This window comes from Sturnira hondurensis, unplaced genomic scaffold (assembly GCF_014824575.4).
Source record: "Sturnira hondurensis isolate 20B ecotype Veracruz unplaced genomic scaffold, ASM1482457v3 Scaffold0011291, whole genome shotgun sequence".
NCBI classification, from domain to species: Eukaryota; Metazoa; Chordata; class Mammalia; order Chiroptera; family Phyllostomidae; genus Sturnira; species Sturnira hondurensis.
This window is the reverse complement of record NW_028083922.1, coordinates 2,207,621-2,221,931: the sequence shown is the minus strand read 5'-3', so window position 1 is coordinate 2,221,931 and position 14,311 is coordinate 2,207,621. Positions and strand designations below refer to the sequence as shown.

Here is a 14,311-nt window from a genome sequence, read left to right as displayed (position 1 = left end):
CTTGAGTCTCACCTGTAACCATTCCCCAGCACCACAAAACTCAACTGTGCAGCTGTATAAAATTTTCCTGAATATATCAAGCTCCCTCATCAATAACCTATTTCCTCTGCTTGGAACACATAACCTCTTCATCTAGCTGATTTCTAGACATCTTTCAGCTCTTGGATTAGAAAGGCTTTCCTCTAAATAAAATGTTTCTGGCTCTTCCAGTCTAGGTTAGAGACTACACCAAAGTATTCTCACATTCCCGTGCACTTACACCATCACGGCACTATTTAAACAAGCAATTTTAACTGTGATTCATCAATATGCCCTACTGGACCAAAAAGATCAGTAATGGCAGGAACTGAGAAATAGATCTGTCTCATTCACTACTGTATCTCCAATATCTAGCTCAGCGTCTGGCTAGAAATGCAAACATATTAAAAGACTGAATGAATAAATAAAATTTTGATATTAATACTCAGACTTTTTGAGGGGCAAAAATGCAAAGCTTATCTAATTCCCCAGTAAAACCTTGTTACATGCTAGTTCAGTTCAATTCAGCAAGTATGTATGGCTTAGCCACATAGGAATAAAAAAAGAATATAAGCCAGGGTACAGACCTTAAGGAACATACAGTTTTACAAATCAGATGCACAAACACATGAAAGCTAAACAGCACAAAACCCTGTGGTCTTACATTCTCAGGTATGCTGCATGGGAGAAAGGAGATAAGACGAAGGGTTAGGCAAGTGTTCTTGTAGTAGGGTTGAGCGGAGCCGGAGAGCAAGTAAGGCTGCAGACTTGTAGACAGAAAATAAGAGACAGAAATGTGCTAGGCCAGCAGTTCCGGAAGTACATCTGAAAACACCTTCCTTCCAAGGTCCTTACGGTCAGAAGTACTTTATAAATCTAATGTTGTTTCCTTTTTTTACTTTCATTCATGCTCAGTTACACAATGCAGGCTTCCAGAGGCTACCTGCCAGGTGATAGCACAACAGACTGGGCACAGAAGCAGGTATGAGAATCCAGCTCTCTTCCATTAAGCTAGACATTAGATTTGTAAAAATGTAAAACAATGCCACTTATTATGTTTGTGTTACCTTTTAAAAATAGTTCTTTCTTTAAAATGTTATTTGAGTTAACATATCATGAAATTACTACTATTTTCAGTAAATCAATTGTTTAATTTTCTTTGTTTTAACTTCTATTACATTAATTATTGATATATAGCCTACTTAGCAAATGCTCTTCAAGCCCTCAATAAATTTTTAAGAGTCTAACGGACTATTAAGCCAAAAGCTGAGGTTCTCTGAGCTAGTTGTTTTTAGAGACGGATGGGGCACCAGCCTAGACTCTCTGTACAGAGAAGCGGATGCAGCTGTACTGGACATTAGTTGAGGCACTGAATCATTTAAAACATGTTTAAGGTACAAGTAGGTGCAGGCTTTCCTCTCAGTAGAGTTATTTTTACTTAGTGCAAAATATAAAAAGAATCTTTTCAAATCATTCTTGTTCTTCCACCTAAATATAACACACACAGTTTCATATTTTTTGAATTACCATATATAGCTACATAATCATATCAAGCATTCTTACAAACCCCAACAGCAACTTCCACTTTTGGTTTTTAAAATATTTGGGAAAAATATACTAAAGCCTTATGAAAGAAAGAATACAGCAAATTATTATCTCCCAAAACTTACTTCTAGAATGTCAAGGGATCTTATTTTAAATCACACTTGCCTGACAAATCCTGTAGTTTGGAAAGCAAAGATACCCACATTCTGCCCTAGAACTTCTGGAAACCTTGAATTCAAAACTACGTCTCTCTCCAGATTTGAAAGCTCTATACACTCTCAAGTTCCCTCAAGAACCTATTTCCCACCATTTCAGGTGTCACCCATAGCTCCTAAACACAATTAAAGCGTACACAGGTCCTTTCCACCACCTGAAATGATTTCCCCTCTCATCTCCACTTATCCCAAGTTCACCCTTTAGGGGGTCAGCCTGAAAGCCAATTCATCCTAGATTCCTTCTGTATTCCTTTCAACTGATCATATGCCTCTTTGACTATCTAAAGGACTTGGTTTAAACATCTCTCAAAATCCAAATTCTATTCTACTTATGTTATCATTACTTTTTTATCTCAGTTTCTCTTAGATCTTAAACTTCTTTGGGGCAGGAACTGTTTTATCAATCTATATTTCTGGAAGCCTCATGGAAAGAGGGCAAAAATGCTGAGGACAATGAGGCTCAGACAAGCTGTAATCTGCCCCAGGTCACATAGCTAGTGACGGACGGAAAGAGTTGAATTTGAACACCAGAATGCCTGACTCAAAGCCCTTGTTCTTCCTACAATATTATCTCATTCTCCCTACCTTACATTCCTTATGACAATAAATACTCAAGAAATCTGTAAAATTAAACACAATCAGACTGTCTTTGTTCTTAATCTCAAGGAAACTCTGAGGTGAAAAATACAGAGAAAATAATTTCTACGACTGCACTTTTGTCACCCTTAGCATCATATCCCTGCCTATCTTATTGTGGACAACAAATTTAATGTGTAGTTTTCAGGAGACAGCGTAGAGACCAACATCTCTATTCCTCAAGTAATAAGTATCTCTCCTCACCATATTTTTCCTGATTCTCTATTTGAACACAATTGGAGCTATAACTGTATAACAGAGTAAGATTTCAATAAATGTTTGTTGAATAAGTGTTATAAACTCAATCATTTCTTCTACTGTCCAGGAACCTGAGTTTACCTCCTCTAGTTCCTCCTCCAATTTCCTCACCATACTGTCTCAGAGCCATAGCTAACACATACAACGTATATTGGACTACAGAAACTATGGCTGACAACTATATTTTGATATAATTTTTTTGGTTTCTGATGTCAAGTACTAAGCAGTTCAGTTCTGCTCCAAAGGCATGTCAAAATTAGCATGACCCTTCACTCCCTTCACCTAGTTAATCGAAATCCTGAGGTTTGCACTGCATCCCTCCCACTCTCCCTCCTCATCACATTTTACCCCATCCACCTTCCCCCAGTGCCTCTACTAGTCTCTCCCTTGGTCTACCACCTCCTTTAACCTCCTTAGGGACTGCCCCACCCTCACTCTTAACCCCCAACAGTCTCTTCTCCAACTAATGATCGGAGTAATATTATAAATCTTATAAAAAGATGAAGTAACTGCCCTGACCAGTGTGGTTCAGTTGGTTGGTTGTCACCCCCAAAAGTGAAAGGTCGCTGGCTCGATTCCAGGTCAGGGCACATGCCTAAGTTGCGGGTTCAGTCCCCAGTAGGGGTGCATATGAGAAACAACCAATCGATGTTTCTCTCCCTCTCTTCCCTAAAATATATACATAATAAAATATTATATATAATAAATATATATTTATTTAAAATATGTATTTTAGATTTTATTTGTTTATTTTTAGAGAGAGGGAAAAGGAGGGAGAAGAAGAGGGAGAGAGACATCGATCAGCTGCCTCTCACACTCCCCCAGTTGGGGACCTGGCCCACAACCCAGGCATGTGCCCTGACTGGGAATCGAACTGGCAACATGGGAATCGAACTGGCAATCGAACATGCTGGTTCGCAGACCAGCACGCAACCCACTGAGCCAAACCAGCCAGGGCTAAAAAAATATTTTTTAAAAAAGATGAAATAACTGTTATTTGGTTAAAATACTTTAATAGCTTCCATTATACTTCTGATGGAATAAAAATTCTTTTTTTAATTTTTTATTTATTTATCTTTAGAGGGAAAGGGAAGGAGAGAAGGAGAGAAATATCAATGTATGGTTGCCTCTCTTGAGTCCCCTGCTGGGAACTGGCCTGCAACCCAGGCATGTGCCCTGACTGGGAATCGAATAAAAATTCTTTACCAAGGAATTCCATGCAGTATCCTTCATAACCTGCCCACCCACCTCTTAATTTCACCTCATCCCACTCTCTCCAGCAACCAAACTCCAGCCATATTGGTCTTTCTTGATCACTGTGACTAATATGTTATCAATTATCTCTGCAATCTGTTTCTTTCCTTTTTAGCACATATCAAAAGTTACATATTTGCTTATTTTTTGTCTGTCCTCCACACTATACTCTATCCCCAAAAGGGCAAGATAAAATGTCTTTGTTTTACCACTACATATCAAATAAAGTATAAAACCTAGCATGTGGTAAGCACTTAATATTTTTGAATGAAGACACTGCCTCCCTATAACACTTAATTTGTATAACACATACTATATATTTCTTACACATTAGATAGATAACAAAGTATCTAATTACTATATAATACATTATTACTTTATAATAAAGAACTTGGCTGCCCTTTATCCCATGTTCCTGAGAAGTACTCACAAAATTCTTGGATATCCAGAGTAGCTGAAGTGTTCTTTCAATTCATGTTGGGGCCCTCGGACCACACTTCATAGTGTGTGTTAACAAAGTCAACAAAGTGTCTTTTATATTCATTGTGGGTGCCTAGACAGTTTATGCTAGTGAAATGACTCGGGGTGGGAGCCAGGCATGTCATAAAGACCAAGTGTGTGATTAGAGGGCTGGGGTACTCGAGACTGAGTTAAATCATGCAGCAATGCTGATGCAGTGAAACCCCAATAAAAAACACAGGACATCAAGGCTCCACTGAGCTTCCCTGGTTAATAACTTTATATTGTTTCACATCAGTGTGCCAGGAAGGTGATGTATCCTGATCCTGCAGGAAGATGATACAGAAGCTGCATTTTGGGGACCTTCCCAGACCCACACTATGTGTCTGTGTCTGCCTCTATCTCTCTCTCTCTCTCTCTCTCTCTCTCTCTCTTTTACTATAATAAAACTGTAATTGTAAGGTTAGCACTTTCCTGAGTTCTCTGAATCATTGTAGCAAATTATTGAACCAAAGAGGGTAGTAGAAACCCCTGAGTTTGTAGCCAGTTGTTCAGAAATGTGGGTGGCCTGGGAACCCCTGAACCTGAGGATGGTGTGTGAAGTGAGGGCATCTGGTGGGGGAACTGAGCCCTCACTCTGTCAGGTTAGGGCTCAGGTAGTGTCAGAACTGTACTACCATTACATGACAAATAATAGATATTATTTCATAAATATGTGCCAGGCATTACACGAGTATTTTTACATATATCATGTCTAAATCTTTAGAAAATGTCTCAGCCTCATGACAACTAGACACGAAAGAATTGTTATCCTAATTTTTTAAGTAAGGAAACTAAGGAGTAAAAGTCACATAGACAGTAAGTAACTCAGGTGGATCCTATATTCAAACTCAGCACTATCTGACTCAAAAGCCCATGATGTAGCCGCCACCCTCACCAGTCTCTCATTACCAGTTATGTAAATACAACACAGGACAGCTGCCAAAGAATATACAGCACGTGCACTTAGAGGCAACCTTAAAATCTAAGGCATTCTTTATGAATTTATGAACTCTTTCTACCAAATAAAAAATACTACAGTTGAATGCAAATTTCTTCAGCAATTGCTTAACTTACTTGTTTGCGTTTTAGAAACATGTTTCTGGAGAAAATCAACTATCTGAACCAAAACCTTCTTATTACAATGCGTTGATAATTTTTCATCACACTCGTAACACCTGAAAACAAAATTTAAGCAAATATTATGAAATGATTTTCAATAATTTTGTACATCAGGTAATAAAGTTGGTGTTTATCTACTTTTGTCTTTAAATTATGGTGAGGCACAAGGAGAGTCTAGAGAAATAAGCAGTGGACAGTTCATAGGAAGCCTCAGTATTCAAATTAAAGTTTTGGTAGTTTACCCTAAGTGTAATGGAATGCCCTAAGGGATTTTCAAGCAGGAGAGTGATATGATCCTGTGTAAATTCAAAACTATCACTGACTAATGTCAAATTGTAGGGCATCAGGAATACTAGCAGATAAGGATAGAAAGAGTGGACCTGGAGAAAAATGAACACATTTATCTTATATATTTTCAGGTATCAAATGAATGGATGAGATTTAAAAGATAAAGGGTAAGGGAGAGCAAAGTGTCAAGGTAACTACCGTAAGAAGGGAGAAGTGGATGAGGGCATGTCAGTGATTCTCAAACAGGAACAATTTGGTCCTGCACGAGAAATCTGGCAATGTCTTGAGACCATTTTGGTTGTCACACTGGGGAAGCAACTACTGGCATCCAGTGGGTAAGGAGGCTAAGGATGCTGCTAGACATCCTGTAATGTATAGGGCAGTCCACTCACAAAAAGAATTATCGGCCCAAATGACAATAGTACTCAGAGAAGTCCTGGTTTAAAGGAAGCAAGATTAGCTGTGGGTTGTAATGTTCAAAGCTGGGTGATAGGTACAGAGAAAATCACTATCTATTTGTCTACTATTGTTAAAAGGTTAAACAAACAAAATAAAATAAATGGGAAGAAAATAAGTGCCAGCCTCTGGCTTAAATACTTAAGTGATGGAGGACCCACTTACCAAGGTGGGGAAGACTGGATGACATTGTTTTATTTTGTTTGGGACATATTTGGGTAGAAGAGGTTAGAGAACAATTTTCAAAAACCCACACCTTTTCAGAAAACAACCCTCCACTAAGTTTACTCATTAGTATATATAATATTAATAAAGGTTACTTCTATATATTATCATTACATTTCCTTTATCTTCATGAGGCCCAATGATCAAATAAAAACATGTGTTTGAAAGCAATGAAAGTTTTATAAATGTATTATACAAACACTAACTTACATATTCACAGTCTTCTTACATATAACTCTTAGTGGTCCTGGAATCAATGGCTCTGAACTAGGTCAAATGTTTACTAAGTCAGATATTGTAAACTAGTCAATTATTTACTAAGTGTCTACTCTATCGCTTGCACACAGAAATAGATACATAGCTAAATCCGTGAAGGAAATGAGTCACAGAAAACATTCCCAAAACACCTTTTCCATAGGCTATGATGGAATTAAAAAAATTTAAATTACAGTTACCAGGTGTACATTATTATACATGCCAATATATACAGATGTAACTATTGCCAAAAATACTAAAAATATCATTGCTCATTTTCAAAGTACTGAAGTATTAAGAAAAATTTACTGAAATTACAATTTAATGTTAATTTGTTATAAAGTATATTGTAACTTTAAGAGTACAAAAATAAAACATTAATAAAAACTGTATAATGACAATGGATTTAGAGAAAAAAAGGACAGCTCAAAATAAGTTAATTCTACTTGTTTCCATTAGAAATAACAAAAGAAAATTAGTCAAGCATACACTACAAGCCAGGCACTGTTCTAAGTGCTTTATGTGTATTTTCTGGTTTAATTCCTCACAACAATAAAAAAGTATTAATATTTCCAAAATAAATAGCTTTATAGAAGTATATTTTCTTTTTACAGATGAAGAACATTTTAAAAGCAGTCATTCATATGAGGTCTGTCCAGAAGGTAACCAGCCATATAGTATGAAAAACAGACATTTACTGAAGAAGATACAAGATACAAGAAACATTGTACATAGAACAATGACACCTCAGTTCCCTTCAAAGCAGACACCTTGGAACCTCACACAGTTCTCCCAATCACCATCAGCTACCTCACTGTATTTTCCCGAATCTCATAGATGATCTGAAATCTCTTCCCTTTCAAAGGTGATTTTAGTTTTGAGAAAAGCAAGAAGTTACAGGGTGCCAAATCTGGGCTATAGTGGGGCTCAGTAACCTGGGAAATTTGGTGTTTTGCCAAAAAAACTCTGCATAAGATGTGGTGCATGAACAGAAGCATAGGTGTGATGAAGCTGCCAATCACTGGTATAGTTGCCAGTACCTGTGGCCTTCTGATCATGGTCCATCTGAGCAGTTTCCATGGAGGAATGTTCAAACTTAATGCAAAATTTGATGCAGACTTGTTGCTCTCCTCAGTCATTTTGAATGTGATGGACACACAGCACACATGCTCACTCAACAGCATCTATCACCCCCACTGATGTACAGTGAAGTCGTCACTGTTCACACATGGGCATCCCAGTCCACTCCCCTTGGCTGCCAGGTTATATGGATGTCACCAAACCATTCTCATTATATTAGCAATGGCTGGGCTTTTTCCAGACAGACCTTATATATTAACTTGAAGTGTTAATCAGTGCCCCTTAACCTTGCTTAGACATGAGAATCACTAATAGAACTTAAAAATATAGAAGCCCTGACTTAATAGAGGACCACTGGCACCTACAGGGTTTTAAAATTCCACCTGTGTGATTCTAAATGAAGTCAGAGGTAAGAAATGACTGTGCTAATAATAATCAATATCTGTTAAAGCAGTATCAAATCCACAGTCTAGCAATACTTTGTTAGCCATAATTATCAAATCTATAACATTCCTTTCTTTTTTCAGGTTTTTCCTTAGTTCAGGCTGGCCTTCTCTTTCATCCAAATTAGTGAAGTTTTCTATTGAAATTGTTAAACTTTTTAATATTTAAGAATTAGATGGGGGGAAAATTAAGAAAATTTAAAAATTTTTAAATGTTTTTAAAAAGAAAAAAATATAAGGGAAAACAGCCACGATCTCTAAATTCTATATCAATGCAAGTAACAAACTTGAATTTCTTCTTTTAAAAGAGAAATAATTCCCTTGAAATACCCCCAAATGTGATTTAAATTATTTTCATTATAATTCTAACACATCCACTCACAAAACTCAATAAAATCATCACCCTTCTTTTGAAAGCTAAGTTATGCCATTAACTATAAAAACAAAAATTACAAAATCAATTAGATTATAACTAGCAATGCTTTTTTGCTGAAATTAAGTCATGAAATTATCAGACCATAATTATGATCCTAAGAGCTACAACATAAATTCTGACACAGATTGACTTGAGATGGGACTATTCTATCAGCTACCACTCAGTTCTCCCACCACTTTTTCCTATTTCATGGTCCTCAAACTGTGGTCCCCAGACCAACAGGAGTGGCAACACCTGGAGACTACAGAGAGGCAATTTCTCAGGCCCTAATCAGAATCTGAATCTGTAGGCCTGGGACCCAGCGATGTACTTTAGTGAGCCCTCCCAATGATTCTGAGGCACCCCACAGTTTGAGGCCATCGCTTCTTTTAAGACTACAGAGGAATGTTTATTGATCTGCCACACGAGGCAGCATCCCTCACTCCCCTGGCTCCAATCCATACTAACTTCCCTCTGTTCTTCCCTCCTTCTCCCCAGTACTATTACTTGGGACCAACAACAACAAAAAACACAAATGCAGCAACCATCCAACCCTGTGGCTGAGTTAAATTATAAGATGATAATCTGTGCTACAGGCCAAAATATCCTGATTTTAGAAACCTGAAATAAAAACAGTAAGTTAAAATATTTTTATCTTAAAGAAAACAAAGACTCCTGAAAATTCATTTAAGGAACTCTAGGCATCTATAAATTCCAATAGAAAACTTTTGTTGTAAAATTCACTGAAAACTTTTCAACAGTGTCTGCCTAACCACTGAAACAATGTGTGTGCTGAGAAGAGACAGGGAGTCAAAAGACTTGTATTGGTGCCTGAATTTTTGTTTTGTAACCACAAAAGGGTAAATGGTATCCAGTGTCCTTGTACATAAAGTGAGGGAACTGGACTTGATTCCCAACCGAAGTTACATGTACGAACAGAATCGCCTATGAAGTTCTTTTTTCCTTGAAGAAAATCACCAAACCACTTGACTGATTCAAGTACCTTCCTCCTCTAGAACTTCAGGTCCTGTATTAGAAGTTCATTACAAAAAAAACCTGGAAGGAATGTTTCCTGACTATACAAAGAAAATGTCAAAGAAAAGTAGAGGGATGACTAATTTTTTCTTATTTAAAATCTGTACTCATGTTTTCTATAGGTTGTATTCAGGCTAAAAAACATAAGCTGGCATAATATCTTAAATTATTTTACCTTCGGAACTAAAAAAAGGATATTTTTATAGTGGGCTTAAGTAGAAAATCTAACTTACCATATAATCCACGTGCTCAGACTAATTATAATACAATGGAGCTCTGTTCTCCAACTCTTGAAGTGCTTCAATGAATGCTGGCTTTCTGAGTTTTTACCACATCCCTAAAGATGAGCAGAATACTATTTGTATGATTCACAAGAACATTGGTTTCAAATTAACCAAAGTTTAAAACATACTCAAACTTGAAAAAAAACCTTACAAATAGAAATAGGTAAAAACAGGTCTAGATATGAGAACCATTGCTAGTGGGTTAGATTCCCTTTCAAGTTTTTATAAATGACACTTAATGAACAAAACATATCATTTACTTCACCTTAAACATTTCTAAGCTCAGCCTTAGAGAGCTGTACCAAAACATGGAATAAATTTACCTTAAGTTCTAAACATTACTAACAATCAAACTAAAAATAAGCATTAAGGAAAATATTTAAGGCAAACACAGCATAAAAAACGTTTTTCTCACCTGAAAACCACACTTGAGGCACAACCAAATATCAGAAGAAAGTACGGGCTGTCCATCGTAGAATCTTCTTTCTTTTAAACATTCTGAGCAAACTGACCACAGATTCTCAGCTATTGCTTTTTTCACATGATTCACATTGACAGCATGAGTGACATGTTGGCAAGTGAAACCTACTGAATGAGACAGAGCAAAACTTGAGCATTTTCTTTGCTAAACCAAAATGTTACCATCAGCAGGCAAAGTCACTGACATTGAAATGCTTGACTGAAAAGCACTGAGATTAAAAAAAACAAAATAACTCAAAAAGGATACATATTACATAATTCCATTTATAAAACATTTGTGAAATAACATAATTACAGAGTTGGAGAACAGACCGGTGATTGCCAAAGGCTGCAGATAAGGGGAAAGAGTTGTGGCAATAGACAGATGTAAACTCCCGGGGGGTCAAGTAGCAGTCAAGTAGCTTCATTGTGGTAGTTATAGAAAGTGACACATGTAATAAAACTGCATAAAGCTATGAATGTGTGTGTGTGCACACACGAATGCATGTGTATCTAGTGAAATCTGAATAAGCTCTAAGGATGGCCCCAATGTCAGGTTTCTGGTTCCGATACTGTACTACAGAAATACAATACTTTAAACCAGGAAAGGTTAGGTGAAGGGTAAATGGGACCCCCTTGTATATGTCTTTGTACCTTCCTGTGAATCTAAAATTAGTTCAAAAATAAAAGTTTAATAAATAAATAAAATAAAGGAGATTATTTATTGAGCAGCTACAATGTATCTAGCATTTTAAATATATTTTGTTTCTATCAAGATACACACACAGCCCTGCCCAGGTAGCTCAGTTGGTTGGAGTATGGTGCCATACACCAAAAGGTTACAAGTTCTATCCCTAGTCAGGGCACATGCCTAGGTTGCAGGTTCTCTCCCCAGTCATGGAGTGCATATGGGAGGCAACCAAGATATTTCCCTTTCACATTGATATCTCTCTCTCCCTCTCTCTCTTTCTCTCTCTCTCCCAAACAATAAACATATTCTTGGATGAGGATTTAAAATAATAATTAAAACTTGCTGGCCCAAGAAATGCAACCTTACATCAAAGAATGAGTAATCAAAGAAAAATAAGATGCAAATTCTATGGTAAGATAATATAAGTGAAGGGAACAAAGGAAATGGAAAATCATGGCAGAGCAATCACTGCTGTGAAATAAAAACAGAAAAGAGAAGCAAACACTGGAGCGTGAGGTAGCAAAACACTAGGAAGTAACAGGCAGAGTTCAGGAAAGAAGAGGAAAAATAATAAAACCACAAAAATGAGGGCAAAACTAAAGCCGCCCATAAAGTGACACAGACACTGCTGAAAACAACAGAGAATAAAAATAAAAACAGCAAGCAAAATGAAAAGGAAACAGGAGTTTTAGAGGATTTCAGGAAAAACATTAATTATGGAAGACAGGCAAAGGAGTTAACATGATAATCAGAATCCCTGAAGAAAATCTTATTAACAGAATAGAATATTTAAAAATAAAATTCAGACTTTCTTTAATACAGCAATCTAGTGATCCCAAATCACCATCTAGGTTAAAACCATGTAAAAACTAAAGTATGTTAAAAACATCTTTTTAAATGAATAGATGAACAAACTGGTAAGAAAGCAAAGAAAATACTCGAAGTCCATGAGAAACAGGACAACAACAAAAATAAGTCAATTCTAATTACTTTATAAACTAAACAAAATCTCAATATAAACACCAATAGCATTTTGTTTGAACTAGACAGCTGATTTTTAATGTTCATACAGAAAATGATAAAAATAAAGAGAAAAGAATTTATTAATTAAAAGCATATTGTTTAACCACTATGTTGTACACCTGAAACTAATACAAAATATGTAATACAAAAATATCTAATACAAAATAATATAAATATCTAATACAAAAATGTAAACCGTAATTGAAGAATAAATTTAAAAACATATTGTTATTTCTTTTCTGCAGAGCACTTTAGGATGCTAGATATCAGTTTACCAGTAATGTCATCTGAAGAGTCTTCATCATGAGGTACAGGAGGCCTTCTACTTCTTTTGGCTTTCTCAGCTACAACTGTGGACGGCTCTTTCACCCGCATCTGTTACTTACTGAAAAGGTGAGGGGGGGAGATGAAGACAGTTTAATCCTCAAAATTAAAATTTTATGTATTTTACTTAATGCATATTAAAATTGACACTACTTCAATTGTAATTGGTCTACTAAATCAACAGAGGAAGAACAAGGGAGAGTCAGCTAGAACCAAAAAAATCTTTATTAAACCAGTATACAAATGGCACTTTACATTTGACTTTTACCAACTACTCCCTAGATACACGCTGTCTAGGCAAATGAAGAAACTGAAGTTCTCACTAACAAAACAAGTGCCACTGCTGGGACCTGTGTCCCCCTTGCCCCCTCTCCTGCCCCACTAGCCAGAAGATAGTAAGAGTTGGTAACGCCACATGCCAAGCATCGCAAGCCACCCCGTATTTGTTGTATGACCTAGAGCTAGACTTCTGAGAAATAAATTTCTATCTTTTAAAACTATTGTATCTTCCCTCTGTTTTATTACGAAAAATCTTAAATTTCCACAAAAGTTAAGAGAACAGTATGATGAATACCCATATACTATCTAGATTCCACATCTAGAACATTTCGCATATTTATGTAAATATCAATATACATATGCACATGTATGTATATTAATTTTTGCTAAACTATTTGAAAGTTACAGTATGTATCTCTTAAGAATAACAATATTCTATATAATCACATTATCAGATCTGAGAAAATGAGTAATTCCTTTGCATCAGAGGTGTCAAGCTCATTTTCACCCAAGGGTCACATCTGCCTTGCAGTTGCCTTCAAAGGGCCGAATGTAATTTTAGGACTGTGTAAATGTAACTACTCCTCAACACTTAAGCGAGAGCCCAGCACTGCCAGGGTCCTGGGCTGGGTAAAACAAGATGGACTTGTGCCCCACGGGCCTTGTGTTTGCCACCTGTGCCTTATATTATCTCATATCCTATCATATCCCAATTTCCTCAGCTGACCCAAAAGTGTTTCTATACCGATTTTGTGAATTAGGATTCAGTCAAGGCTTGTATTTTGTACTGGTTATGTCACTTTAACATCTTCTAATCTACAACTGCTCTTCCCAACAAAAATGGAGTTAACAGTGTCTTACTTTCCCAAGATACTGGCTTTTTTAAAATGATTTTATTTATTTCTTCTTAGAGAGAGGGAAAGGGAGGGAAAAAGAGAGGGAGAGAAACATGGATGTGTGAGAGATACATCAATCAGTTGGCTCTTGCATGCCCCTAATTTGGGACCTCACCTGCAACCCAGGCGTGCGTCCTAATGGGGTATTGAACTGGCAAGCTTTTCGTTCCCAGGCTAGCACCCAATCCACTGTGCCATACAAGCCAGGGCAAGACACTGGCTTTTTTAAAGATATGAGGGCAGTGCATAAGTCACCTTGGAGATTTTGCTTAAATGTAGCTTTTGAGTAAACAAGGCTGGCACAAAATCTGAGATTCCACCTGTCTAACAAGATCCCACCCAATGGGAAGACATTGCTGGGGTCCACAGACCACAGTTTTAGTAGCAAGGATGTATAACATTCCATACTGAATTTGGCTCTTCCTTTATGGCATTATTTGCCTCTTTCTCTTATATTTCTATAAACTCAGTTAATTCTAAAGATTTTAGATACAAGTTAAACATTTTTTTAAAACCACTACAGAGAACTTTTGAGTCTCTATAAAAGAAGTTCAGCACTATGGCTGGTGTGGTTCAGTGGATTGAGTGCCAGCCTGCAAACAGAAAGGTCAC

General features: G+C 36.7%; 1 protein-coding gene across 7 annotated transcripts in view; it reads right to left on the bottom strand.

The window, feature by feature from the left end:
• Nucleotides 1-14,311, bottom strand: part of USP45 (ubiquitin specific peptidase 45) — a 63,334-nt gene that overhangs the window by 45,937 nt on the left and 3,086 nt on the right. For 5 of the 7 annotated variants that reach the window (XR_005068471.1, XM_037059721.1, XM_037059723.1 and 2 more), the window contains exons 2-5: nucleotides 12,476-12,585; nucleotides 10,443-10,615; nucleotides 9,977-10,080; nucleotides 5,502-5,602 (exon numbers count right to left, since the gene is read on the bottom strand). Coding sequence is in view for 6 of the 7 variants with exons in the window: in XM_037059721.1 (XP_036915616.1) it covers nucleotides 5,502-5,602; nucleotides 9,977-10,080; nucleotides 10,443-10,615; nucleotides 12,476-12,575 (478 nt within the window). In the remaining variant the exon portion in view is untranslated. The remainder of the gene's footprint in view (nucleotides 1-5,501; nucleotides 5,603-9,976; nucleotides 10,081-10,442; nucleotides 10,616-12,475; nucleotides 12,586-14,311) is intronic. The other 2 variants (XM_037059726.1, XM_037059722.1) reach the window with 1 other exon arrangement.